The sequence below is a fragment of the Acipenser ruthenus genome, chromosome 17, assembly GCF_902713425.1.
Source record: "Acipenser ruthenus chromosome 17, fAciRut3.2 maternal haplotype, whole genome shotgun sequence".
Taxonomy (NCBI): domain Eukaryota; kingdom Metazoa; phylum Chordata; class Actinopteri; order Acipenseriformes; family Acipenseridae; genus Acipenser; species Acipenser ruthenus.
Genome location: NC_081205.1, coordinates 2,537,359 through 2,559,626, shown reverse-complemented (window position 1 = coordinate 2,559,626; position 22,268 = coordinate 2,537,359). Strand labels below are relative to the sequence as shown.

At 38.9% G+C, this 22,268-nt stretch overlaps 1 protein-coding gene across 1 annotated transcript; it reads right to left on the bottom strand.

The window, feature by feature from the left end:
- Positions 1 to 2,834: 2,834 nt before the first annotated feature.
- Positions 2,835 to 21,386, bottom strand: LOC117423786 (heparan sulfate glucosamine 3-O-sulfotransferase 3B1-like). The gene is made up of 2 exons (XM_034039980.3): positions 20,456 to 21,386; positions 2,835 to 3,953 (listed from the first exon to the last, which is right to left on the bottom strand). The coding sequence occupies exons 1-2, from the start codon at positions 21,073 to 21,075 to the stop codon at positions 3,335 to 3,337; spliced, it is 1,239 nt and encodes a 412-aa protein (XP_033895871.1). The 5' UTR covers positions 21,076 to 21,386; the 3' UTR covers positions 2,835 to 3,334.
- Positions 21,387 to 22,268: the final 882 nt, after the last annotated feature.

Below are 22,268 nucleotides of genomic sequence, written 5' to 3'. Positions count from 1 at the left end.
GCAGTCTACCAACCTCTCTCATGAGCATTTTGACTTGTCTATTTGCGTTGTTTTTTGAAGGGATTGAATTGTTTAGAATGAATCACCTTTTTTCCTGTTATGCTGTTGTCAGTGGGACAGCAAGTATCACAAGAGCCAATTTAGCTGAATGGCTTCCCAGGTAGGTTCCGACCTGGGTAGAGCATGCCAGTATGAAAAGGGTTTTAAAGAGATTTATCTTTGAAAATGTTACTATTATAAACGTTTCCCACAGCAATGTGTAATTAAGCACAATGAAAGCATTGTAGAGCACAGACTTTAACAAAGGAATACACTAAAACATAAGTAAACAATAAAGAACATTATTTTGGTAAAATATATATGTTTTTATTTATTTCTCCATACAAAGAAATAGTATGAATGTTCAATATTTCATTCTCTAGAAACATTTCTTTTTTTCACTGTGTACATTTTTTTTTGTACATACCATAAAATACACAATTTACATTTACATTTTTTTTCTTTTTAATTTTTTATATACAGATTTGCTATTCTAAGTACCATATTACATCGGGAAGAAAAAAAAAATCACTAATATCTGTACCTTTGCTTTGGCTGAATAAAACTCAACCATATATGAATGTAACAAAGTGAAAGATCTAACCACAGGTTTAATGTACGATGATGTCCCTCAGAGTACTATGAAACGGAGCTCAGCTTCTCAAACTGGGAATTATATTGAGACCACATGGTAAAAGCATGTCTTGTTTGTATTTTATATGGCGGAATGACCTGTAACATATCCCATTGCACTATAAAAAATTGCTTCCCTAGGTACCATGCATAGGGTTACCAGATGTCCCAGGATTGTTCAGTCGTCCCAGTTTTGCTATTTCGTATTGACGGTTTTTATAAGTACAAAATTTTAGCGTTGTGCTCAGCAAGTTGACAGCACAGTAATTTATTATAGAAAACATAGATAAAGACAGAAACTTATAATTGATTATATATATATATATATATATATATATATATATATATATATACATATATATATATATATATATATACACACCCAATATTTCACTTTAAAATGATGATTGTGTTGTTATATACTTGTTTTAACTGCTTCAGAGTTGCTACAGCTTCAATGAATAAGAAGGAAAAAAAGTCCTGTTTTTTGTCACTCTGGAAATCTGGTAACCCAAACCATGCATGATAATAAATGTCTTAGCTTTACAGAAACCTACGAGAATGTCTGTAGCATTATTGCTTCAAACTGGTAGGACTTTTTATCCAACAAGGGTTTAGGGGCACTTTGTAATAAACCAATACAGAGGCATACAAAAAAGAGAAGAAAGACCCCTTTGTATAATAATAATCCCATGCTACGTGACCTCAAGCAACTACGCTTACCATTCAATGATTTTTTTTATCACACACTGTTTATATGGGTGTTTCCAGAATTATTTCTGATACTATGTACACATTGTTATCACACCAGACAGAAACTGAATGTTTTATTTTAGTTACCCTCCAGCGTTCTGAATGTGGAAGGAAAAAATCCTGTGCTGAAGAATGTTTTAGTCAAAACAATTCCCCCTATTCCATTCACCTTATACAGTATTCAAATAGAAAGATTATATCACAAAACAAGGGTGCACAATGTATACCTTATGAGATCTCTGTAGACTTTCAGGTTACAGATTTGGCAGCAAACACGAAACAGTTGTAAGGGGCTATGTCAGAACTAAACCGTCAATGACTAATGCTTAAAAGACCACATTCCACCAGATTTATTCAGGATATCAATGACTTAAATGGAACTAACTAAGGGATCAGGTCAACTCTATAGATGAAAGAAACAGCTTTATAATACAATACCCAGGCCAGCACTCCTTTCATCCCTCAGACGTTACCAGATCAATGTTTTTGCACATAAGAAACTACCTTGTTACCTGAAAGTATACTGCATTTAAGTAATGTTAAAGCTAGCGATTCCCAAATGGCTTCCAATCACTACGCCCATGTGTTCAAATCAACAGGTCATAATAAACAGTCAAATTAAATAAAAATAATATTCCTGTAATGTGTCTGGCTGACCAATGTGAAGCCATTTAAGCCAGGCATAAGATGGAGTCTAAGGTAAAACTTCAGCCATGGGAGGGCAAGAATAGTTAATTGGACCTTGTAATAATGCTAGGATCCCCTCCACAATCAGAACCCCCATTACTGACCAATTTGGATGCCATAATGTCAACTTGGTTACCAACAAATAAATCTGCAATTATGACAGACATAGCAGCTCGCTAAGTCCTCACCCAAACAGTGTTTTCCTGCAGAGAGACTGTACACAGCTGTTTTCCCTGAGGGGGGTGGTAGGGGTGGGGGTGGGGGGCAGCTCATGTTTGCAGCTGTGTCTAATGGGTAAAGGGTTGAAACTGTGATCAGCCAGTTTCGTTGCATTATACAATTAGCATAATGTCAACATGTGCTGCTCCGTTGCCAAATGCAATTTACTCCTTCAGAGATCACTGTTTCATTGCAGGAAGGTTCAGAAATTCTGCACAAGGGCGGGGGTTATCAGTTCAATAACACAAATGATGTTTTGATTAGCACTCTGCGCATTGATTTGCCTGTTATATTCTAAAAGCCTTAAGAGTCAGCAGGGACCCCTTTGGCTTAGCTCAGTGCACTATCTGCAATTTGGGGTCAAGCCATTAAAAAGGTAGAAGAAAGAGGGGGGATTGGGGGTGGACACAACCATGTGCTAATATATAAGCCTTAACTGGAAGAACAAGTTTATAATGCACATATGGGTTTAGGTTTAATGATTAGGATTTCCAACAACGAAAGTAAAAAAAAAGTTTTTTTTTATTTTTTATTGTCAATAATTCTTTTAAAAAATGAACTAAGTACCTTGATAAAAAAAGCAAATTGTGAACACATTCAAAAATTGCCGTTCACCGTCTGTGAATGCTGACTACCTGTAACACAAAATGTTTTGCTTTTCTTCTTTTTAATAATTTGTTTATTTTGTTATTTTTAATTTCTCTTTTCAATCACTAATGATTTAGAAGCATCATAAACTGAAAGATTTTTTTCATTTTTTTACTATCATGAAGGAAAAAAAAACAAACAAAATAAAAACCATGTGGAATATTAAAAAAAAAATGGAACATTGGAATATTATATACAATGTGGTTAGGCAGCGTACTGAATTAATTAATTGCTTAGAAATTAAAAATAACTTATAATAAAATAGATTTCTGTACATTTTACACACACACTATATATATAGCAATAACTTCACAAGTGTCTCGCAGGGACAGAAAAGAAAATAAATGTGTTCCTTTTAATCCCATCCAAAGTTATGGCTGGTCATCTGGTAGAACTTCATGTTAAAAGGCCTGTAGAAGTCTCTGAGCCTCTGCACCACCTCTGGGTTTATGTTGGGATGGGTCCTGCCTTTCGTTTTGCCCAGGCAGTGGGGCTTGCTGCTGCCCTCCGCCTTCTTTAAGCACGGGAAGCCCTTGGTCTGGTTAAAGTAGAAGTGTTTGTCCGTGATGATCCTCTTGAGGCCCAGGAAGTCCTGGACCCTTCCCAGCTCTCCGGCCGGGTCACTGATCAGCCGCTCCCCGCTCACGAAGAGGATCTGGCTCATGGGGAAGTACTGGAGCCAGTTCTCCAGGTGCTTGGCGTAGATGCCGATCTGGATGGCGCTCCAGGAAGTGTCAATGAGCCCGGTAGTCCTGTTTCTGAAGGTCAGGCTCTCGAAAGTGGGAATGTCGGGCTTTTTGGATAAAGTCTGCGTGTAGTCGGAGATGGCCCTGGTGACAGGGTCCCGAACCACCACGATCAACTTGGTGTCCCGGGACATGGCACTGATCCGGGCTGGGGCCTCCCTGGTCACAAAGTAGCTGGGGGTCTTCTCCATGGTGATCTGACCCTCCAGGGTTTTGGGCATCAGGTCTCTGAGGGAGAGAAGAGAAAGCTGTGTGCATTAAACTAAATAAATACAAATAATAATATTGCAATAATATAGAAGATCATTCATGTAATGGCTCCTTATCAGCAATTGATGACCAGCTAGGATTTGAAGCAATAACCTCATAATTTCTCCAAAATAACTGGCCATTAAAGCAGGCAAAATAACTGGCCTCATGTATTATAGCCCAAGTAAAGCCCAATCTCTAGTCCTTGCAGACTTCATTTATATCTCCTGACTGACAACAGCTTTGACTAATGCAAGAAACTGGCTGGCTTAGTCTAAATCCATCTTGGCCTACTTTACCTATTAACCACTTAGTCCAAAGTAAAGATGAATCTGCCTTTTTGAAGGTGGAAGGCTGACTCAGCAAGCTCTGTTACCAGCAAACTGCCATGGGTGAGAAAACCCACACTCCTGCTCCCCTGGAAAAATCCCCAGTAGGGCAAGTGTACAGCTTTGGAAAGTATTTGACTGTTTTTGAATGGCTTTATAGAGACATGTTTTATAGCAGGCTCCACTACACTGGCAACCCAGCCCTTCCTCTTAAAATGTGCTAAAGAATTAATGGACTGGTAGGTAAAAGCTACAAAAGAAATGCCTGGGGTAGAGATTAATGCAACAGTTAAACAAAAACACCTTTCCATGCAGGTTTCCGTTAGATCCCTTTGTCCTCAAAAATGCCAACAAGTCACCAGTTCAAACTAGTTGAAAGTGCATGACCTCTATTTTCACCCAAGTGACCGAAGGAGCCCTGTTTTGACAAGCCCTACATGACAGGTGGCTACTGTTTTCTAATCCAATAGCACTGCCTTGCACCTTTGGGACAGCTTTTTGTCTGGGCCTGGCTAATCTGTTGACACTTCTCTGAGGCAAACACTCACTAGTCATTGTCAAGAGCAGGGCACACAAACAGCCTGCCTACTTGTTAGTCTGTTTTCACAAACCCCTGAGGTACATCAAGGCCTGAGTGCTGTTCAGGTTGTCATACAGTGTGCAATTACTGTTTAGCTGATAGATGATAACATTATTGCTATATATGTATGGATCAGGTCCTGTAACATGAAGTGCAATTCCAAACGTTTACCTAGCATCATATGTACTTGTCTATTAGTCAGCATCTGTACCTTTCAGTACATCAACTTGCATACTTAATAATAATCCAGTTTAACCATTGCTGACTTTCTTTGTGTACAATTACAACAGCTATTATCTGCTTCTGCATAAAGCCAACCAGGCTTTGCATTCCCTCCTTCCTCCTACATCGTTCTGCTAACTAGCCCAACAGATTGTATGTTGGAGGGGGTTCAGCTAGCTAGCATGTTCTTCCAAGCACGAATAGTCATTGTTAATTTTCAAATCTTGCTTACCGTATAGTACGATGTGAAAAGCATTGCCAACAAGTGCAATGCTATTATGGAAATGTGTGGAAGAACTACAATGTTATTTCATGATAATGTACGACTTTAAGGGTCTTACCATTTTTGACGGCTGGAGCTTTAAAAAAGCCATTTTGAGCTAGTAAGTTGCAGAAGCATAATCATGGAAAACCCCTTTTGTCAGCAATAATGAGTTTTAAATGCCTGAGGCAATGCACGGTAACTAATGATATGTTTAATAGTGATTCGTTGGCAGATGATTTGAGCTCAAAAGCTAAACGAGCTATCTGGTTATTGATGATAATATCTTGCAGATTACCATGAGTGAGAATGGGCTTGTGATGAGAGTGAGTGTAAAATTGAGACTGCAAGAATTTTGAAATAAACTGTTGAAAATGATTAACCCTTTGTGTATTCTGTATTGTAAAAACTCTGCTGATAACTAATACTTAAGCAAACAAATTCAAAATCCCTGTTTCTTGCAAATAGTACAGTTTATCATTTTAATTTATGACTGACTGAATCAGTGACTTGCAACTCCAAACCAAACGGAGGTCCCTTTAGAAAACACATACTGAAGACCTGGGCTGCATTCATAAACAAACACACACGTATATGATTACGCTTAATACTAAACCCACTAAATAACCGAGGTAATATTGCCTGCCCTCCAGGGGCGGCATTGCTTCAAATCGAACGAACATTCCTCATTCTGTACGCAAAGTAAAGAGAATTAATAGCCACTCCACATTAACATTTACAAGAATACTAAATGCTTTTGGAGTAGGAAGGGGTGTTTGGAAAGGTGAAACACTTTTTTGGGGGAGGGGGGTGTGGGGCGACACTGCTTTAAAAGAAGCGATAAAAAAAAAAAAGTTAGTTCAGCTTCTTTTTAGAGATAAAACACAGCTGGTCTGTTCTTGGTAATTGCTGAAGAGGAGAGACAAATAACGGGGCTTAAGAAGGAACGACTCTGAAGTAACCCTCACAAAACAATAGCCATTATAACGCACTATGATTTACGAGCTGACCATTCAAAGCACTCTGTCAGCAAACAGCCATTCTCTCCACAGACCCATGCTTTTGAACCCATTGTGAGTGGCAGGGCCCGGCTTGAAAAGACAGCCTGGGGAAGCAGAGCTGACAGCCATTGTGGCATTCCCAGGGAGAGGACAAATTTCTGGGGAGAATCAAGTGCACTCATGGGAAAAGTGTGCCAGCCTGAGAACGATTACTGTAGCACCCTGGCATATGTTGTATTAATACCCTTGTTGTTTTATGGTCACAGAAAGCATGCCAACTAATTACAGCACAGTAACACTATAGTTACAGATGACCTTTATTAGGACTAGCATAGTTAGAGAGAGCAGTTCCAATTTCGAACACACAGCAGAACTTCTGTTTTTCTGGATTTTTCATTCACTGCAGGTGTGTGTCTGCTTATCTTTTATGAACCACAAACCACATCAGGACCACAAACATGACAAATGGCAGCTAATAAGATGTGATAGCTAATACGCAATTTATATTTTAATATGTAAATCTGACCTGGCCCCTTGCTCACTGCCACTTTCTTGGTTTTAAATTGAGATTTTTAGTCAAGTGTCTTACAGCCCTGTGTCTAACAGGTATTACTACATAACATATCTAGTATTTTTTTTTTAATTCCTGTTTGTACTTGTTTAATCTAACTGAAGCCTCCTTCAAGCATCTGCTGACTAGACTAAGAAAGTGTACTTGGAGGTGTTCCAGAATTCTAGATACAAGCTTCTTTATGAGAAGTGAACTCCATCTACCCAACAGCAAGTCTGGCATGAACTGATTTAATGTGACATGACAACACAGCCTATGAGCAAGCAACAAGCCTCATCAAGGCACAACTCTACAAGATGTCTTCTTAATAATTAGCTTTCAACCCAAATAGCTGCTCTCTCCAATATCTTTTGCTAAGACCCAGCTTCCATTTGCTCCATTGAATCAAAAACATTAAACTTCCAATCTTAAATCAGTGCTTAGATCAATGACAGCCTCAAGGCAAACTACACTGCTTAGCAATAGTTCATAAGACATGTGTTACAAAGAACTTAAAAAGACTGCCTTCTTTTGAAACAAACCCCTCCCTTGCTCATCCCCTTCCTGTCAAACTGTCTGGAACTACAACACATTGCTTGCAATTGCACAAACAGGCAAGCGATTATTTTCAAGAAAGATATCAAACTCTGTATTTCAAAAGTCAAACGATATAAAAAAAAACCTTGCCTAATTAAAATGGAGGCACTGTTTTTATGTCTTTGTCTGCTGTCTAGGTAACTTTGATCTAAACTCTTGGAGTGCCAAATGCCCAAGCATTGCTGTACAGTAAACATACCGTTTGAAAAAATATAACGTGCAAGAGAACCTGTTTATATAAAGCAAACTATCCATCACCTACATTGTTTTAATGAAACATTATAAATATTCAACACGTTACTGAGCTGAACAAACATTTGCCGCTGCTATTGAGATAATTGGATAAAATCCCTGTAAATGAATGAGGGTTCTCATTCCCAAATGTAACCTTGTTAAGTCAAGATAGTGCTGCTACAAGCAGATAATTGCTACTCCTGCCCAGCTCAGATAGCCCTGATGAATACATATTCCAATTATAATTGATAACTTACAGGAGATCTAATGAAAACACCTCCTTAGCCGAGTCTGACATGGTATTTTCACTGTGATTAGACACAGCTGGACCGGTTTAACCTATACCGCTGCATCCTGGTGTGGGTGTTAATAAGAATGAAGGAAAGACTGCGCGTTTACAGCCTGAGCCCAAGACTCCTCAAGATCTACAAGTGCAGCCCACAGACTGTCAAGGATTTGTGGGCTATTGTCCTCTTACTGTCTGCCGTTGTGATCATGTGGATTATGGGAACTTGGCTGCTTTGTGTAAACAAAAAAATAACCTTAACTGCTCAACAGTAAACCGTAAAAAAAAAAGAAATGTCTGCTAAGTTCTTTTTAACCCAATATTTACAATCAGTTTGCTATTACAGTGCTCGTGATGGTTTGGGCAGGGTGTTACTAACCAGGCAAAGGTCACCGTATTCTACTGAGAACACAAGTTTAACGGCAAACCACTGGCTTCCTGAGTAAAGCTGGGTATTATCGTAGTGACCAGGGAGCTCTCAAAAAGAGCTCATTTTTAGCTCAAGTTTTAATGTCATGTCATCGGCAGCCAGTGCTTTTGTGTTCCTGGTGGTTGCTGATGTACAACAGATTTAAGTTGAAAAGACTGAAATAAAAGTCGATTTCTTTCCCCTTATTACAGAACATTTGCAGTTTTGTCGTACTTTACCATACTTAACTCTGATTTACCATGTGTTTTACTGTAGTTCTATAAGTATTTACCAGATTGGCCTAATGACACATCGCTAGTTTAGTAAATCATATTACACTGTCCATTTTCAGCAACCAAGAGTATTTCTTTTTCTGTACTGCATCAGATTCCAGCAGCCGGCCCAGGGCCAGATGAATAAAATTACTGAGTGTTAATAATCCAGCAGCTCCTTGGGCTTGCCATGTGGTATAAATTAAACAGGGAGGAAAACTCCCATTTGCAAAGTTGCTAATTCCAGGCCATGCATTTTTTATACCTGCAGGGCTTCTGGGAGACTTTACCTGATTTCGCTGATGTAATCTGATTCAGCACCATTAGTGTTTTTTTTTGTAGGAACAACAAAAAAAAGGGTAATTTAGTAGGAACCTCAAATAACATGCGATAGAGAGTATAATATAGTATAGTCTTTAAAACTTGCTCTGCATGATCACTTCTCTCACTTCTTATAGCTCAAGACTTTGAGACGCAAACCAGCAAAAGAAAGCCTTTACTGCTTCATGTATCATGAAGGCACAATCAGATGTCACTATTTCCCAGCTATCAGCAGACTGCTTACACTCCTAATCCCAGGTAATTAAATCTTAGCCTGAGTTGTTTGCAGTAGGTGTTTGTAACCTGTTAGACCCAATTTATCAGCGAAGAATCAACAGGAGGAAAGCCAAGTGTCAAGGGCTAAGCCCACCATATTCGGTCTATAGCCCCCATATCGCACTCTATGGCTCTCATTCCTTCTGAGTGATATGACGAAGCCCGCTGCACCCTATTTAACAAGTCTAGAATAGGCAAGGGCTTCGGGCAGCTGCGATAGGATAAATAAAACAAAAGCTATAAAGCATGTAAAAGCTGATAAGGCAGTCTGCATTCTGTGCGTGAGTTTAAAATTGGCTACAAATCATGGATTTGTGTCCTTGCCCATGTATTGAAGAAGGTGTTTGCCCAGGTGACTGGGTTAAGTGCTAAAGCACTCCACTGTGCAGGTATTAGTGCTGGCGGCTGCATGCAGTGCTGTGCAGTGGTGCAGCTCAGAGGCAGTTAGACTAGCACTTTAAAAAAAGAACAGCGATGGGTACGATACTGGACACAAAACCATCTGGAGTTCTGGCATCCATTCTACGGCTTGTCAAAGCCACCCACTCCCTGTTTCTACCTCAATCTTTATATATTAAATTTACTTTTTCAGCGCATATAAAAAAAAAAAACTGGTTTCCAGCAGACTGCCACACTGTTCAATGTACCAAAGCAGATCCTAATTAATAGGTACCGGTATTAGTGTGGATCAATGACTCCAGAATGTTTGGAGGTAAAGGGTTAACAATCTGGTTTTTTTTTATGTATCTATATAAAAAACATGCTTTTTTAAAATGTAATCTCCTTCAAAGCACACATTTGTTGACAAATACAGTATCAGTTTGATCGCTACATTATTCAAATCACTCCCAGCACTTCTGTAGATAATACATGCCAGTGTTGTTCTATCTATAGCTTCATCAGATCTGCCTGATGGTATGGACAGAGCCAGCCTGCAGGAATGCAAAGTTAGTACAGTGTGTCAGTCACGCTACATAGTATCTGCATACAGTTAACATATTAATGCAGCATTCATTTCTGCAAGGGCTCAAACTTTTTTTTTTTTAATTACTTTGTATAAACATTTTCAGTTAAACTGAAAATCTTTGTCAAAGAAAGGCTGTGCGTCTGCAAATTCCAATACAACTGTCAAGTGGTCTTTTGAAAAGCGTTTAAATTATAATCAGTATGTACCATTAATCACTTAAGTTAATAATTTGGAAAAAGAAGACTGTGTGGCGTGTGTTTAGGACCTCGGGGCAGAATTAGACTACAGTTTCCTGGCAGATTGCCTTGTCCTTACATGCACTGTAATCACAGGAATCAGAATCTTTAAAATAGAAACCAGTATCTCCTGTGCTTACAACACAAAATCACACATAAATGCTTCAATAGCACAATCAGATGAAGGACAATTAGGAGCTGCAGGTCTGATTTTAAATGCTGTGTTTCGTCTAGGTTTGCAAGTCCTGCTCACTCTTAACCATCTAGATTGCTTTTCTAAAGATCAACAGGTTTGTAGCTGCTCTGTACTTCCCTGTGACAGAACAGGGGCCCAGAGTATCATGCTGAGGTTGTAAATAGATGAGGCAGGATTCCTCCCCATTGCTAGGCTGAGCAGATACCTTGCTTTTAGTGCAAGTGGTCAGGAGATGTTGTAGTTCATGCTGTGCTAATTTAAAGCACTTTCCCCCAAACTTATTAGCATAGAAGGACAATGGTTTTTCACACCTAATTATCAAGCTGGTACCTGTGGGGTTAATGCATGGCATGTTTTGGAACCTGCTGAACACATTTACCTGCAAAATGCTTCCCTTGTTTCTCTTTTACTTGACGCCACACTCTCAGTTTACAACCTCATTAGCATGTGCAATGTTTCCATAAAAACCCAAAGTAGTGTTGTGCCGGGATTCAAAAGCAAATGATTAACCGTTTAATAGAGGAAAGTTTTTTATTAAACTGGGTTTAGAATTTAATTTTTTTTTTTGTAATGGCCAGTGTGTTTGTTTACAGCGAATTAACTGGGGATGGGAGAGGGGCCCGATTCTGTTGGGCAAGTGTTCCAACTTTCAAATAATCACAGACTGGATTCAAGTTGAGTCCTTGGCAAGGGGGTGCGGAGAGTAAGTAAACTCGAACCAAGAAGCATGCGGTTTGAAAATATAAAAAGGAAGAGAATGAAAAAAGAAACACGCACTCTTTAGGAGCAGTGTGAATGACCATGGACAATTATCAGTGTTTCTCTATCTGTGCAAGAGGCCTTTCTGGAGACATGAGCATTTGACACAGAGTTCCTATTGAGCTCACTCGCTTTTGTTCCAGACTCCAGCAGGAGATTCCTGCTTCCCTCAGCCATGTTTTCTCAACTGTTGTGAGCAGCATTCAAAGGCCACCCCAGTAGCTGGACCACTCCCCTCTCCCCATGCCCTCCTTTACAATTAGCCAGTGGTAATTCATGATGAAAGCCATCCTCCCTCCCTTCCACCCCTTCCATGCCAGCTTAGCCACAGAAAAAAGAAACAGCAACACAGCAGGCATGCCTTCTATGCTTTGTGGCCAGCGAGGGGGAATCACAACGTGATTGGGCACTGGGACGGGGAGCATGTGACCTGTTTTCTGTTGCCTATTCTGCTTGCCAGTGGGGAAGGGGCACGGTCAGAGAACAGGGACGTGGTAATGCCGGGGGAGACCAGGGAGAAATGAATCTGTTAATTTGCGGATGCACAGGGTTTTTATTTAGCCAACACTGCTGAGCGGCCTTCAAGCTAATCTGTCTGTCTTTTTTAAAGGGCAGTCATCGGTCAGGTGACTGCTCGGGGGAAACATTTTAATTGGCTAGCTGTCTTTTTTTAAGGGGAAGTCGGCACAGCAGTTCAGGCATCACAGCGCTATGCACTCTGCACTCCAATGCCCGAAGGTGGCTTCAACAGCATTTGGAGGGGGGTGGGTTCCTTTATCATCCATAACTTTAAACAATGATGAGATCATCAGTAAGACTTTAAAACTAAGATGAAGCTTAAATAAGATGAAGTGCCCTCATTAATATCTCAAAAAAAAAAAAAAAAAAAAAAAAAAAAAAAAACCACCACAAAAAGTCTCTCTGAATATGATGAATGCAAAGCAACATTCAACTGCGCATTTCAGGTTTTTCAAGTGCAGATGTTGACAGAGACATCAAACAAAATGCCTGCCTTTATATACAGTGGAAGAAGGGCAGTTGTGGAGTTGCTCACAAGCATGTCACAGACACATATTTACTATTCTCCATTTCAAGCAGATGCAAGCTTACAGCTCGTTTTTAACAAGCGAAAACACCAAGCTGCCAAGGTCTCAGTGAAACAGCGGGCCTTCAGCTGCTCTTTCCTGTATCTCAATAAGAGGAGGAAAGGGGCTCTAGAAGATAAAATACTACAACAGCGAACGCAGTGCTTTTACTGGAGGAGTGGTGGAGCACAGCATTAGCACACTGACTGTGTAAGCTAGCACCTTCTATACATTAATAGCCTGCAAGACACACATGGACCTATTCATAAAACACTGCGCCAGGAAGCACAGAGGACTCTGGCATGGCAATGCTTTATGACTACAGCACTGAGGTCTTGAACAGGTCCTGCTAGTCCTAGTCAATGTGAAAAGGCAACTATCAGGTATCTGGATATGTGCAACCAGAGGCAAGTTCCTCTTCCCCAAAGCCTCGTTTCAATAGGATTCAATGTCCGAATCTCATCTGCAGCGCCCAGTGGAAACAATGCTGTCTGTAATATGTATCTTGCAGGCCTCTAAGGGAAGGCCATATTGACGAACAGATTAGGGGATGATGTTTGCCTCTGATCCTCTCATTAGCAATGCTGTATATCTAGATGATGCTCCCTTTCAGAGGTCCTCAGCTGCATCGCAGATGGTAGCAGAGCGGAGACTCTTCTTACAGGAGCAGGGGACTTGACCCTGGAGCCCCGACAGAGATCCCAAGGTACATATCTTAAAAGGGTTTGATGTATGAAAAGAACAGCTACTACACACTGCGCTACCTTCAAAGAAAAATTCAAAATGCAATGGTACTTAAACCATCACATTCTAATCCTTTTTTTTATAACAAGCCTTGTTTATAATAAGCCTTGATACTACATTGACAAAGGGTTATTATTTATTATTATTATTATTTATTACTATTATTATTATTATTTAGTAGTAGTCATAATAGTATGTTAATAATACAAAATTTAAGGAAAACCAGCAACTCGCATATTAAAAAAAAAAAAAAAAAAAAAAAAAGCTTTATCGTTTTTAAAAAAAAAAAACAATCAAAAAACCAATGCGTTTTGGCTTAGCATTGCCTTCATTAGGGTCACCTACCAATACTACAATAATAATTCTGTAAGAATGCATTTAGAGGCCATAGGCTAGAAAGTGCACTCCACAGCAGGTTGAAAACAAAGAGAGGCAGTCCCTAATTAACTGTGCTTGAGTTGGAGAGGCTTTCCGGGGGGGCTGAGATAAGAGAACTGCCAAATTAAAAAGACATCAAGAACACACGGGTCACCCTACACCAAACCTGTGTTTAATTACATAGCCCTTGATTAAACTGGCGTCGATCAAAACTCTCAGATTCAAAGTAATAGGAGAACCTGCCCACCTCGTACCCTGGGGTTCTGCTTTCTACCTTTGAGATCCTGACGAAACACCCAATTATAATAGTGTGTCTAATTAAAGGATCTGTATTTACATATTTATCAATTAAAAGGTATAATAAATGATACCAGGATGACAGAGATTGAGATCCATGTTTGGGTCACCTATCATTTAGAAATATCTTGCACTGATTTGAAAGCGGCACTCCCGGCTCATGCTACTGTGTGGGTGCAAGGAGTGGCATTAGGGAGGGAAGCCTATTCCCAATGAGCTGGAGCATTTCACCTCATAAAATTCAGAAGGGCTTGTTACTGTGGACTGTCATAAGACGTTGTGGAATGGATCTGACCCATCTGTGTGTCTTAATGCATGCAGCAGCGCCAGACCCTCTTTCTTTCAGTTCCAGCAGCATAACTGAAGCTGTGTGAACCTGGGGAAGTAAGTTACGGTTCTCAGTTCTGTGGCTCACACAGGAAGCATGGAGCACGTCAAATCAGGAGCAAAGTCTGCTTTTGGTTCGACTTTCAAAGCCCTTTGGTTGAAGGTTCGGTTTACATTCAGAATATCACAGACCGTGCAAAACAATTACGTCAAGCTAGTTTTAATTAGGTATTATGTTCCCATGCTTTTCTATAGATGCAAGTCCTATACTATATAAGCCATTATGACAAGAAAAGTGCATTCATTATTTTTAATGAGTATTAATGCAAATAGCCGTTACCATATATCAGTTACATAATGTGGCCCCACATTAATTTACGTTATCCATCAAATTCATGTTCAGTGTAGGTTGGGATTGTAAACTGCAGGCGTAGATTACGTGCCAGGTTCATACTGGTACAGCAATCTGTAGGCACCGATATCCTTTTAACAAAGCTTGCCATGTCTTTGGAGCTGGGTTAACAGCCTCAGTGTCTCATAATTACACACGTAGATAAGCAGCACTCACATCCTTGTTGCAATCCCAGGGGAGTGGGATGCAGACAGTACAGATCTCAGAAGGGAAGTTGTAGCACAGCGCTCTGAAGACATTCCCACGTTGTTGCACAGACACAGAGGTAATGACGGCAACTCAGAATCCTGCAATTTTCTGTTTTATTTCAAGGTCTGTCAAGGGACAGACAGAAACGATCAAGACCTAACTTGAAAGGGTAACCTCTGCTGCATAGACTGAGCCTGTTTCCAAATAGGTTCCTTTGTGAAGGCGATGTGCCATTGTGCTATAGAAAACAGGGGGGGGAGGTTATAAGAAACTTTTTTTTTTTTTTTTTTAAAGCCCTTTACACACACCAAAACGGAAACAGTTATTTTTTCCTGACGTTATTTATTTTACTAACGGAACTAAACCATAACAGGATCTATAGACAGACAAGAGGTCTTATGGGTCAACTAAGCTATTATCCGCATTACCTATAGACGGATAATGAAATCTTTTAAAATTTGGTCTTTTGCCACTGAGAAAAAGGTTAGGGAAAGTCCTTAACAAGGTTAGGGAAAGTCCTCATTTCAACAGTTTGGGCTCACAGGGAAAGACACTAAAGTGTTTCCTATCTTTTCAGTTCTAAAAAAAATTAAAGCCGAAAACTGTCAAATTACGTCAAAGCCCCTTAGGAATAAGTTGAACGGTGCTGGCAAAGTTCCACTGACAAGTATGGAAGTTTTTGCTCTGTTGCATATTTTTTTACTGCAACACGCAGAAAAAATGTACAATGAAACTGCTTTCCAAGGCTACCCCAGGTTAGGTGAATGCAGCTTTGTCACGAAGGATGAACACAGCCAATAATGAAGCCTTAAGGTCCCCCCTCCCTTCACTGTCCAGCCCCTTTAGAAATGACTGAGCTTGTGCACTCCCTGGTCAAAATTCTGAGTTTATAGCTGAGGTGAGGGCTTCAAGAATTAATGATACCTTCCTCCAGATTGCATGTTTTGTAAAGCCAACCAAGTCTCTGGATATTATAAAGTGAGCCAGAATGTAACCTATGCATTGCTGGGCTGTTAACTTTAATTCGTTGTTAGCACAGCTGTCACTCAAATAAAGACACTGTCTGGGTTGTGTTTCAGATGCCTATATTGTGATTGACAAACTATTTTTTCTGAGCTTCCAAACCGGGATACAACCGCTGCTACCTATATGGGACTGGAGCTCAATTTCGATTAAACTAACCACCCTCAACGAGCCCAGAATAATTCTGATATGACTAACCTGTCAAATATACATTACTATTTTTTCAGTGAGTTCTTCCTCAGCTGCAGAACAGGTGAGGCGGTGAAAATAAATCCATCACTAGTCAAGGCACTGCTTGCCTGTGAAGGGTCGCGAAGGATACCACGTGAATGATATTAAAATGTCACTCTGGAACATCACGTTGTATATCGAGCCTCCCCCATTCCGTCCCTCCTTCAGCACCCACACCAACATACACAGCCATCTGTTTGGAAATATCAGTCATCTTTGTGCTTCATCGTAATCTAGACTAGAATCCTACCAGCGAACCAGAAGTTATTTTAGAACTATAGTAGAGATCAACAAAACTTGGACGTTTCGTTATAGTCTCAAAGGGGTAATATAGCTGTTATTGCAGGCCACTTGTTTTGTGAAAAAAAATAGGTCATCTGTACCGTACAAAATTGAACTAGTTGTGCCTGTGCATATAAATTAATAACAATGGTGTTTTATAAAATCAGGAAACTAATTAGTAATATGTGCTCTGTGGTTAAACACGTATAGAATATGCAAGACACATTTTTAAAAATATGTTTCTCCCTGCAGCTTTAATTTCGTATCAGTGGGCTATCTGTGGGATAGGGCAGCAGTGTGGAGTAATGGTTAGGGCTCTGGACTCTTGACTGGAGGGTCGTGGGTTCAATCCCCGGTAGGGGACACTGCTGCTGTACCCTTGAGCAAGGTACTTTACCTAGATTGCTCCAGTAAAAACCCAACTGTATAAATGGGTAATTGTATGTAAAAATAATGTGATATCTTAACAATTGTAAGTCGCCCTGGATAAGGGCGTCTGCTAAGAAATAAATAATAATAATAATAATAATAATAATATATTATAAAATAAATGCATGTTTATTTGGTATTTATCTGTTAAGAACTGGTCCACCAAATCGGACTGTCTAGCAATTAACATTGTTTCTATTATCATGTAGAAGAGGGGTGGGATAGCGGACCGGACTGCAATGTAATAAAAACGAAATCTAAACAAACCCCATGGCATTGTCATAAAAGCCTCATGCAAGGATCAAGGCCCGAATAACCCGGCAAATGCACAGCAGCAGATGCGCTGTGTTTATTTCGTTCGCCACCCATAAACCCGCTGAGCCAACACGCGGCACGGTCGCGCCCTACAAACACCAGTAAAGTAGATTCGCAAAACCAACACACTAATGGAACTCAGAAGTGTTTTCCGTTCCATTGTTTTTCTGTAGTGCCTCCATTGTTATGTTAGTTGCATCTCCTATTAACATCATTAACAGTCCTTAATTTACACCTAATCTCAAATACCGATAAGAGCATATCCTCTACTCGTAAAAGTCATACTAGATTAAACGATTTTGACACCGGTTTTAAAACAATCTCCAATCGGCATTAATGACCCATTCTATGCATAGATACACCAAACTGATTGTGACATAAAAATCGTTCAAGCGGAGCATTACTGAAACACTGGATTGTACGTAAGAATAGGCCGATTATTTGATTCAGTAAAATCCTAAAAAAAACAAAAAAACAACACAACACTAAAATATATAATTTCACTAAAAAAAAAATCCTCCAAATGTTAAACTACACATTTTTTGCAGGTAGTTTAACTTAGACCAAAAACACTTACTTTTGAGTTTATCTTATGAATGTGACTTTTAGTGACATTGACATGAGCATAAACATAACATGCTCTCAGGAGGCTGCTGTTCATCACAGGCTTATGGTAACGGATGTAAATTAACTGGCAAGAAAGTAACTTTTTTTTTTTTTTTTTTTTTTTTTAAGAGCTTCATGCTGCATGCGTTGGAACACGTCAGTTGTGATTGATCCAATCCCAAAACAACTTTAAACATAACTTATCAATCGATATAACCCCATATCCCTTATTTAGTTGACTTCTTTTCTCGTCTGGCTGGACTGCGTATTGAATCAACTTCACTTTTCTTCCTGTAATCCAATTTACTGAGCAGTGCTTATAGCGAGGCGCTGTGTACTATCAACGTGACAGGACTGTGCTGTGTCGTTTTACACGACCATTTTAATATTGATCGCCAGTGATTCATATTTAAACCACGTGACATGGTTTCTAGGGTGGTTTAAAAACGTTGTGCTATAAGATTATTATTTTTAATATCTAAATACTTTTTTTTTAAAAGTTACGTGGCTTCTGTTGACATTTCAATCCCCAGATGTTACATACAGCCCGTGAGTTGAGAATATCCTTTTCATTGTTTTACACCTGCCTGTTTGTAAAGGGATCCTTTAAAACACGTTTATGTGTTTTATTATTATTATTATTATTATTTATTTCTTAGCAGACGCCCTTATCCAGGGCGATTTACAATCGTAAGCAAATACATTTCAAGTGTTACAATACAAGTGTTTTCCTTGTAGTGCAACTCAAGCATGAAGGGAACCGAAAAGCGTGATTTTCAAACAAGTTATCCGTCATCATCCGTCTATAACTTTTAAATCCTTATTCTGTAACTGCCAATAACAATAATAATAATAATAATAATAATAATAATAATAATAATAATAATAATAATAATAATAATAATAATAATTCACATATTTATTTATTTATTTAGTTAGTTAGTTAGTTATGACAATTCTATAATAAAGTGCCTTTGTAATAATCTGAACCTCTTATAAATACAATCTGTTTTCTTGCTTTTAAAAAATATATATATATGTTTCCTCCTCCCCATTTGAATTAACAAAATACATTTATTAATGGATTATTTAGTGGAAACAACTATTTAATGAAAAGGTAAACGCTCCGCAGTCCGTTAAAAGGAGCCATGAGACCGACTGTATACTTTGGAGTTTCAAAGGTTCTTTGGAGAATCTCGCATAAACATTGTTAGCGAGTCTGATTCCATTGTCTTAGATCGCACTGCGGTTCTTATTCAGTTGCGTTTTTACAGATCATTGTTTAAATTAAGTTGTGTTCTGCAAATCCATCAAAGCAACCACCGGGAATGTCATGATTTACAGCGTATAGCATTACCAATGAAAAATGCAAACCCATACTGATCAATAATGACAAGTAAATATATCTAAAACAACAAATTAAAATAATAATAATAATAATAATAATAATAATAATAATAATAATAATAATAATAATAATAATAATATTTTTGAAATTATTCTATGAAGTCAAATGTTTGACTTGCAGTGATCGCTTTTACCCAATAGAGATCACTGCTTTACACATGACCAACACCGTATAGAAATAGTGCAGGTCCCGTAAACAACAGAAAGAAGAATTATATATATATATATATATATATATATATATATATATTTAAAATACATCCATGCTACGTGAAATGTATGAAACGTGCATATAGACAGTATTAGCCCGAGGCATACTAGTTTGTGATCGAAAAGCGAGGGCAATACTAGCCTATAATAAATTAAAGCTTATTCGGTAGCTGCTGTATCATCATTATTCTGTTTTAAAGAGTTATTAAAATGCAACAGTGTCTTCTGTTATATGATCTGTATTCCGCTGAATATTATAAATAAAATACAATAATAAATACAAGCCGGATGATTTGTAATATGCATTTGTAAAAAAAAAAATAAAACACACACGTTACTTGCGATTAGTTTCAATGTTACGCCCTGAATCCTATTTCAATTATACATATATAAAAGCAATAATGGAACTTAACAAGATTAAAATAACAGAACATTATTTGTCCATTCATTATTCTGAATCTAAAAATGTAATTTTAAACTTTCTTTAAAAAAAAAAAAAAGCTTCTTATAGCTCAACTCGAATCCACAAAAGATTGAGACTCATGCAAAGTCTAGAGATATATCTCGCTTCATATCATGAAGGATTAGGTGGTCGCATTGGCATCTGATGCCAAATAAACGACACATATTAACGGTATCACAATCAGAAAATGCAGTTAATGACTTACCAATGGTATAAATCGGCCCATGTGATTATTTTAAAAGATAAAGGCGTGTTCATTGAATACCACATCAATGGAAATGTCAACTGTAAGCTGGGAGCAAGAAATTTAGAACTTGGCACGTATTGCATATGTAGATATTAACCACACATTCGAGTTTTCAAAAGTTTCGTCCATTATATAGTCGTTTTAATGCTATAACTGACAATTTTAGAATGCGTTTTCCATTTTTGAGATTTAATACGAAAACGCACAGTCAGTTTCTGGTTTTATTAAAAAAAAAAAAAAAAAAAAAAAAAAAAACACGAGTCATATATCGTGTGTTTAAGAATAGCACACTGCATTCTTGTAGGCTATTTCTCCATATAACTTGCTTTACTTGCTTACCTGTACCAGTCAAGACCGTTGTCGTAATTCCTATCGAAGAAGTGCGGCTCTGCTCCCACGGCTCTGATGTCAGGGTGCACCCGGAGAAACTCGAGCAGAGCCCGGGTGCCTCCTTTCTTCACTCCGATGATGATCGCTTGGGGTAGTTTCTTGCTGCCCGACCCGTTGGAAAAACTCGACATGGGGCTCTGATCTGGCGACTTCTGTTCTCCCCTAATTTCATCCCAGTCCTCAGTCCGGTCTATCTCGACCTCATCATTCAGCAAGTCTCTGGAAGCGGTCCTTATTGGAGGTTCATCGTAATCAGTTTCCAAGTCTACCCAGCCTTGAGGTTTGAAGAGCAGCTTGGACATGAGGTCTACCCCGCTGTTATCTGTCATTTTCCCGGCAGTTTGAGTCTCCTTTGCCCTATAGTCCACCATCATGCTGGGCATAGTGGAACAGTAGCCCACGCAGGAATACGCCATATACACCCACAGGAAAAGCATGATGGCGAGTAATACAAGTTTCTTTTTCACTGGGTTGAAAGAACGTGCATAACGATTGTGACTAATCAGGCTATATTCCATAAGCCCTGTCTGTACACACCACAATCCAACAAGACATACTGGCAAAGTCATTCATTCCACACTGTGCTTTGAAATGGCAAGAAAGAAAATCCTTGTGCAAATGCAATGGAAAACCCCGACAAAAGAAAATAATAACAAATAAAATATAACACATCTAGGCTGCATCTATTAAGATGCTTTATCGGGATGCCAGCTGTCTAACATCATTAACACATTAAATAAAACAACGGCGCTGCCTTGTTACAGAGCTGCTGTATTCAATGCTGCTTCAAACCCTAGTCTTATAACTGGAGCATCCTGCATGTCTTGCAATGGTTATTGCTTGCCAGCTACTGCGAGCTTCCAGGCTCCAGCAGAATGCAGGATCCTTTTACGGACGCTGATGCTTTAAACTGACAGCAGAATTAGCCAATCACGGGCTCTGTGAAATAATTAGCCATTTGTTGATATAAGGAGTCCTATCATGAGAGCGCAGAGGCAGGGTTACACGTGAGACCCTCAATTTGAGTTGATTAGATGTTTCCATTGGTTAACAGATCATTCAACCGGATTTCTCTTCATATCAACAGATTCAGTATCTCAATGAGTTACACAGCTATCCTTTTGGTGGGGTGGGGAACCTGTCAAGAATTTCCGTCCCGGCGCAAATTTCATGTTCAGTACTTTCAAGCTTGGTTTGCCACATACAAACACACTGAGCACGGTCTCTCCAGGGACCGATTCCATTAAGATTTCTTATAACTATGCATTATTAATGTGTGCCCCTCTGTAGACTGGTAGCATGCAGCCTTTGCATCTGTGCATTTAATATGTATATAAATAAATAATATATATATATATATGACGTCATTTCATAAAGTTTGAACACACATTATGCATCGTTTTAAAAAAAAAAACATTTCACGATTTATATTCTTTACTTTGTAATATTTAATTTGGTAACACTTGTTTTTGTCTGCGTCTAAAGATTTATGTTTGATTCTTAAGAATTTATTTATTTTTTTTACAGTGCTCGACCGTGTCTCACATATAATTAAATATCCTTCCACTGTCCCTGGTTCAGGACAGCCAAGGTGCAATCGTGTAATTAGCACAGTTGCTGAATCGGTTTACGTGAGATATATGCAGTCGCTAATTTACCATGTGCTTAAAAATTAGACAGGTGTTTATTTTCCTACATCGCGATGACTGGAGAGCTGAAACGGTCCAACAGGGGTCGCTGTGCTTATGTCTCTCGCAACACT

Bases quoted from the DNA above. Each gene is read 5' to 3' on its own strand.
- LOC117423786 (XM_034039980.3), bottom strand. From the start codon at position 21,075: ATGACTTTGCCAGTATGTCTTGTTGGATTGTGGTGTGTACAGACAGGG. The intron at 3,954-20,455 runs GTAAGCAAGTAA...TCTCTCCCTCAG, and splicing joins AACGGTCTTGACTGGTACAG to AGACCTGATGCCCAAAACCC.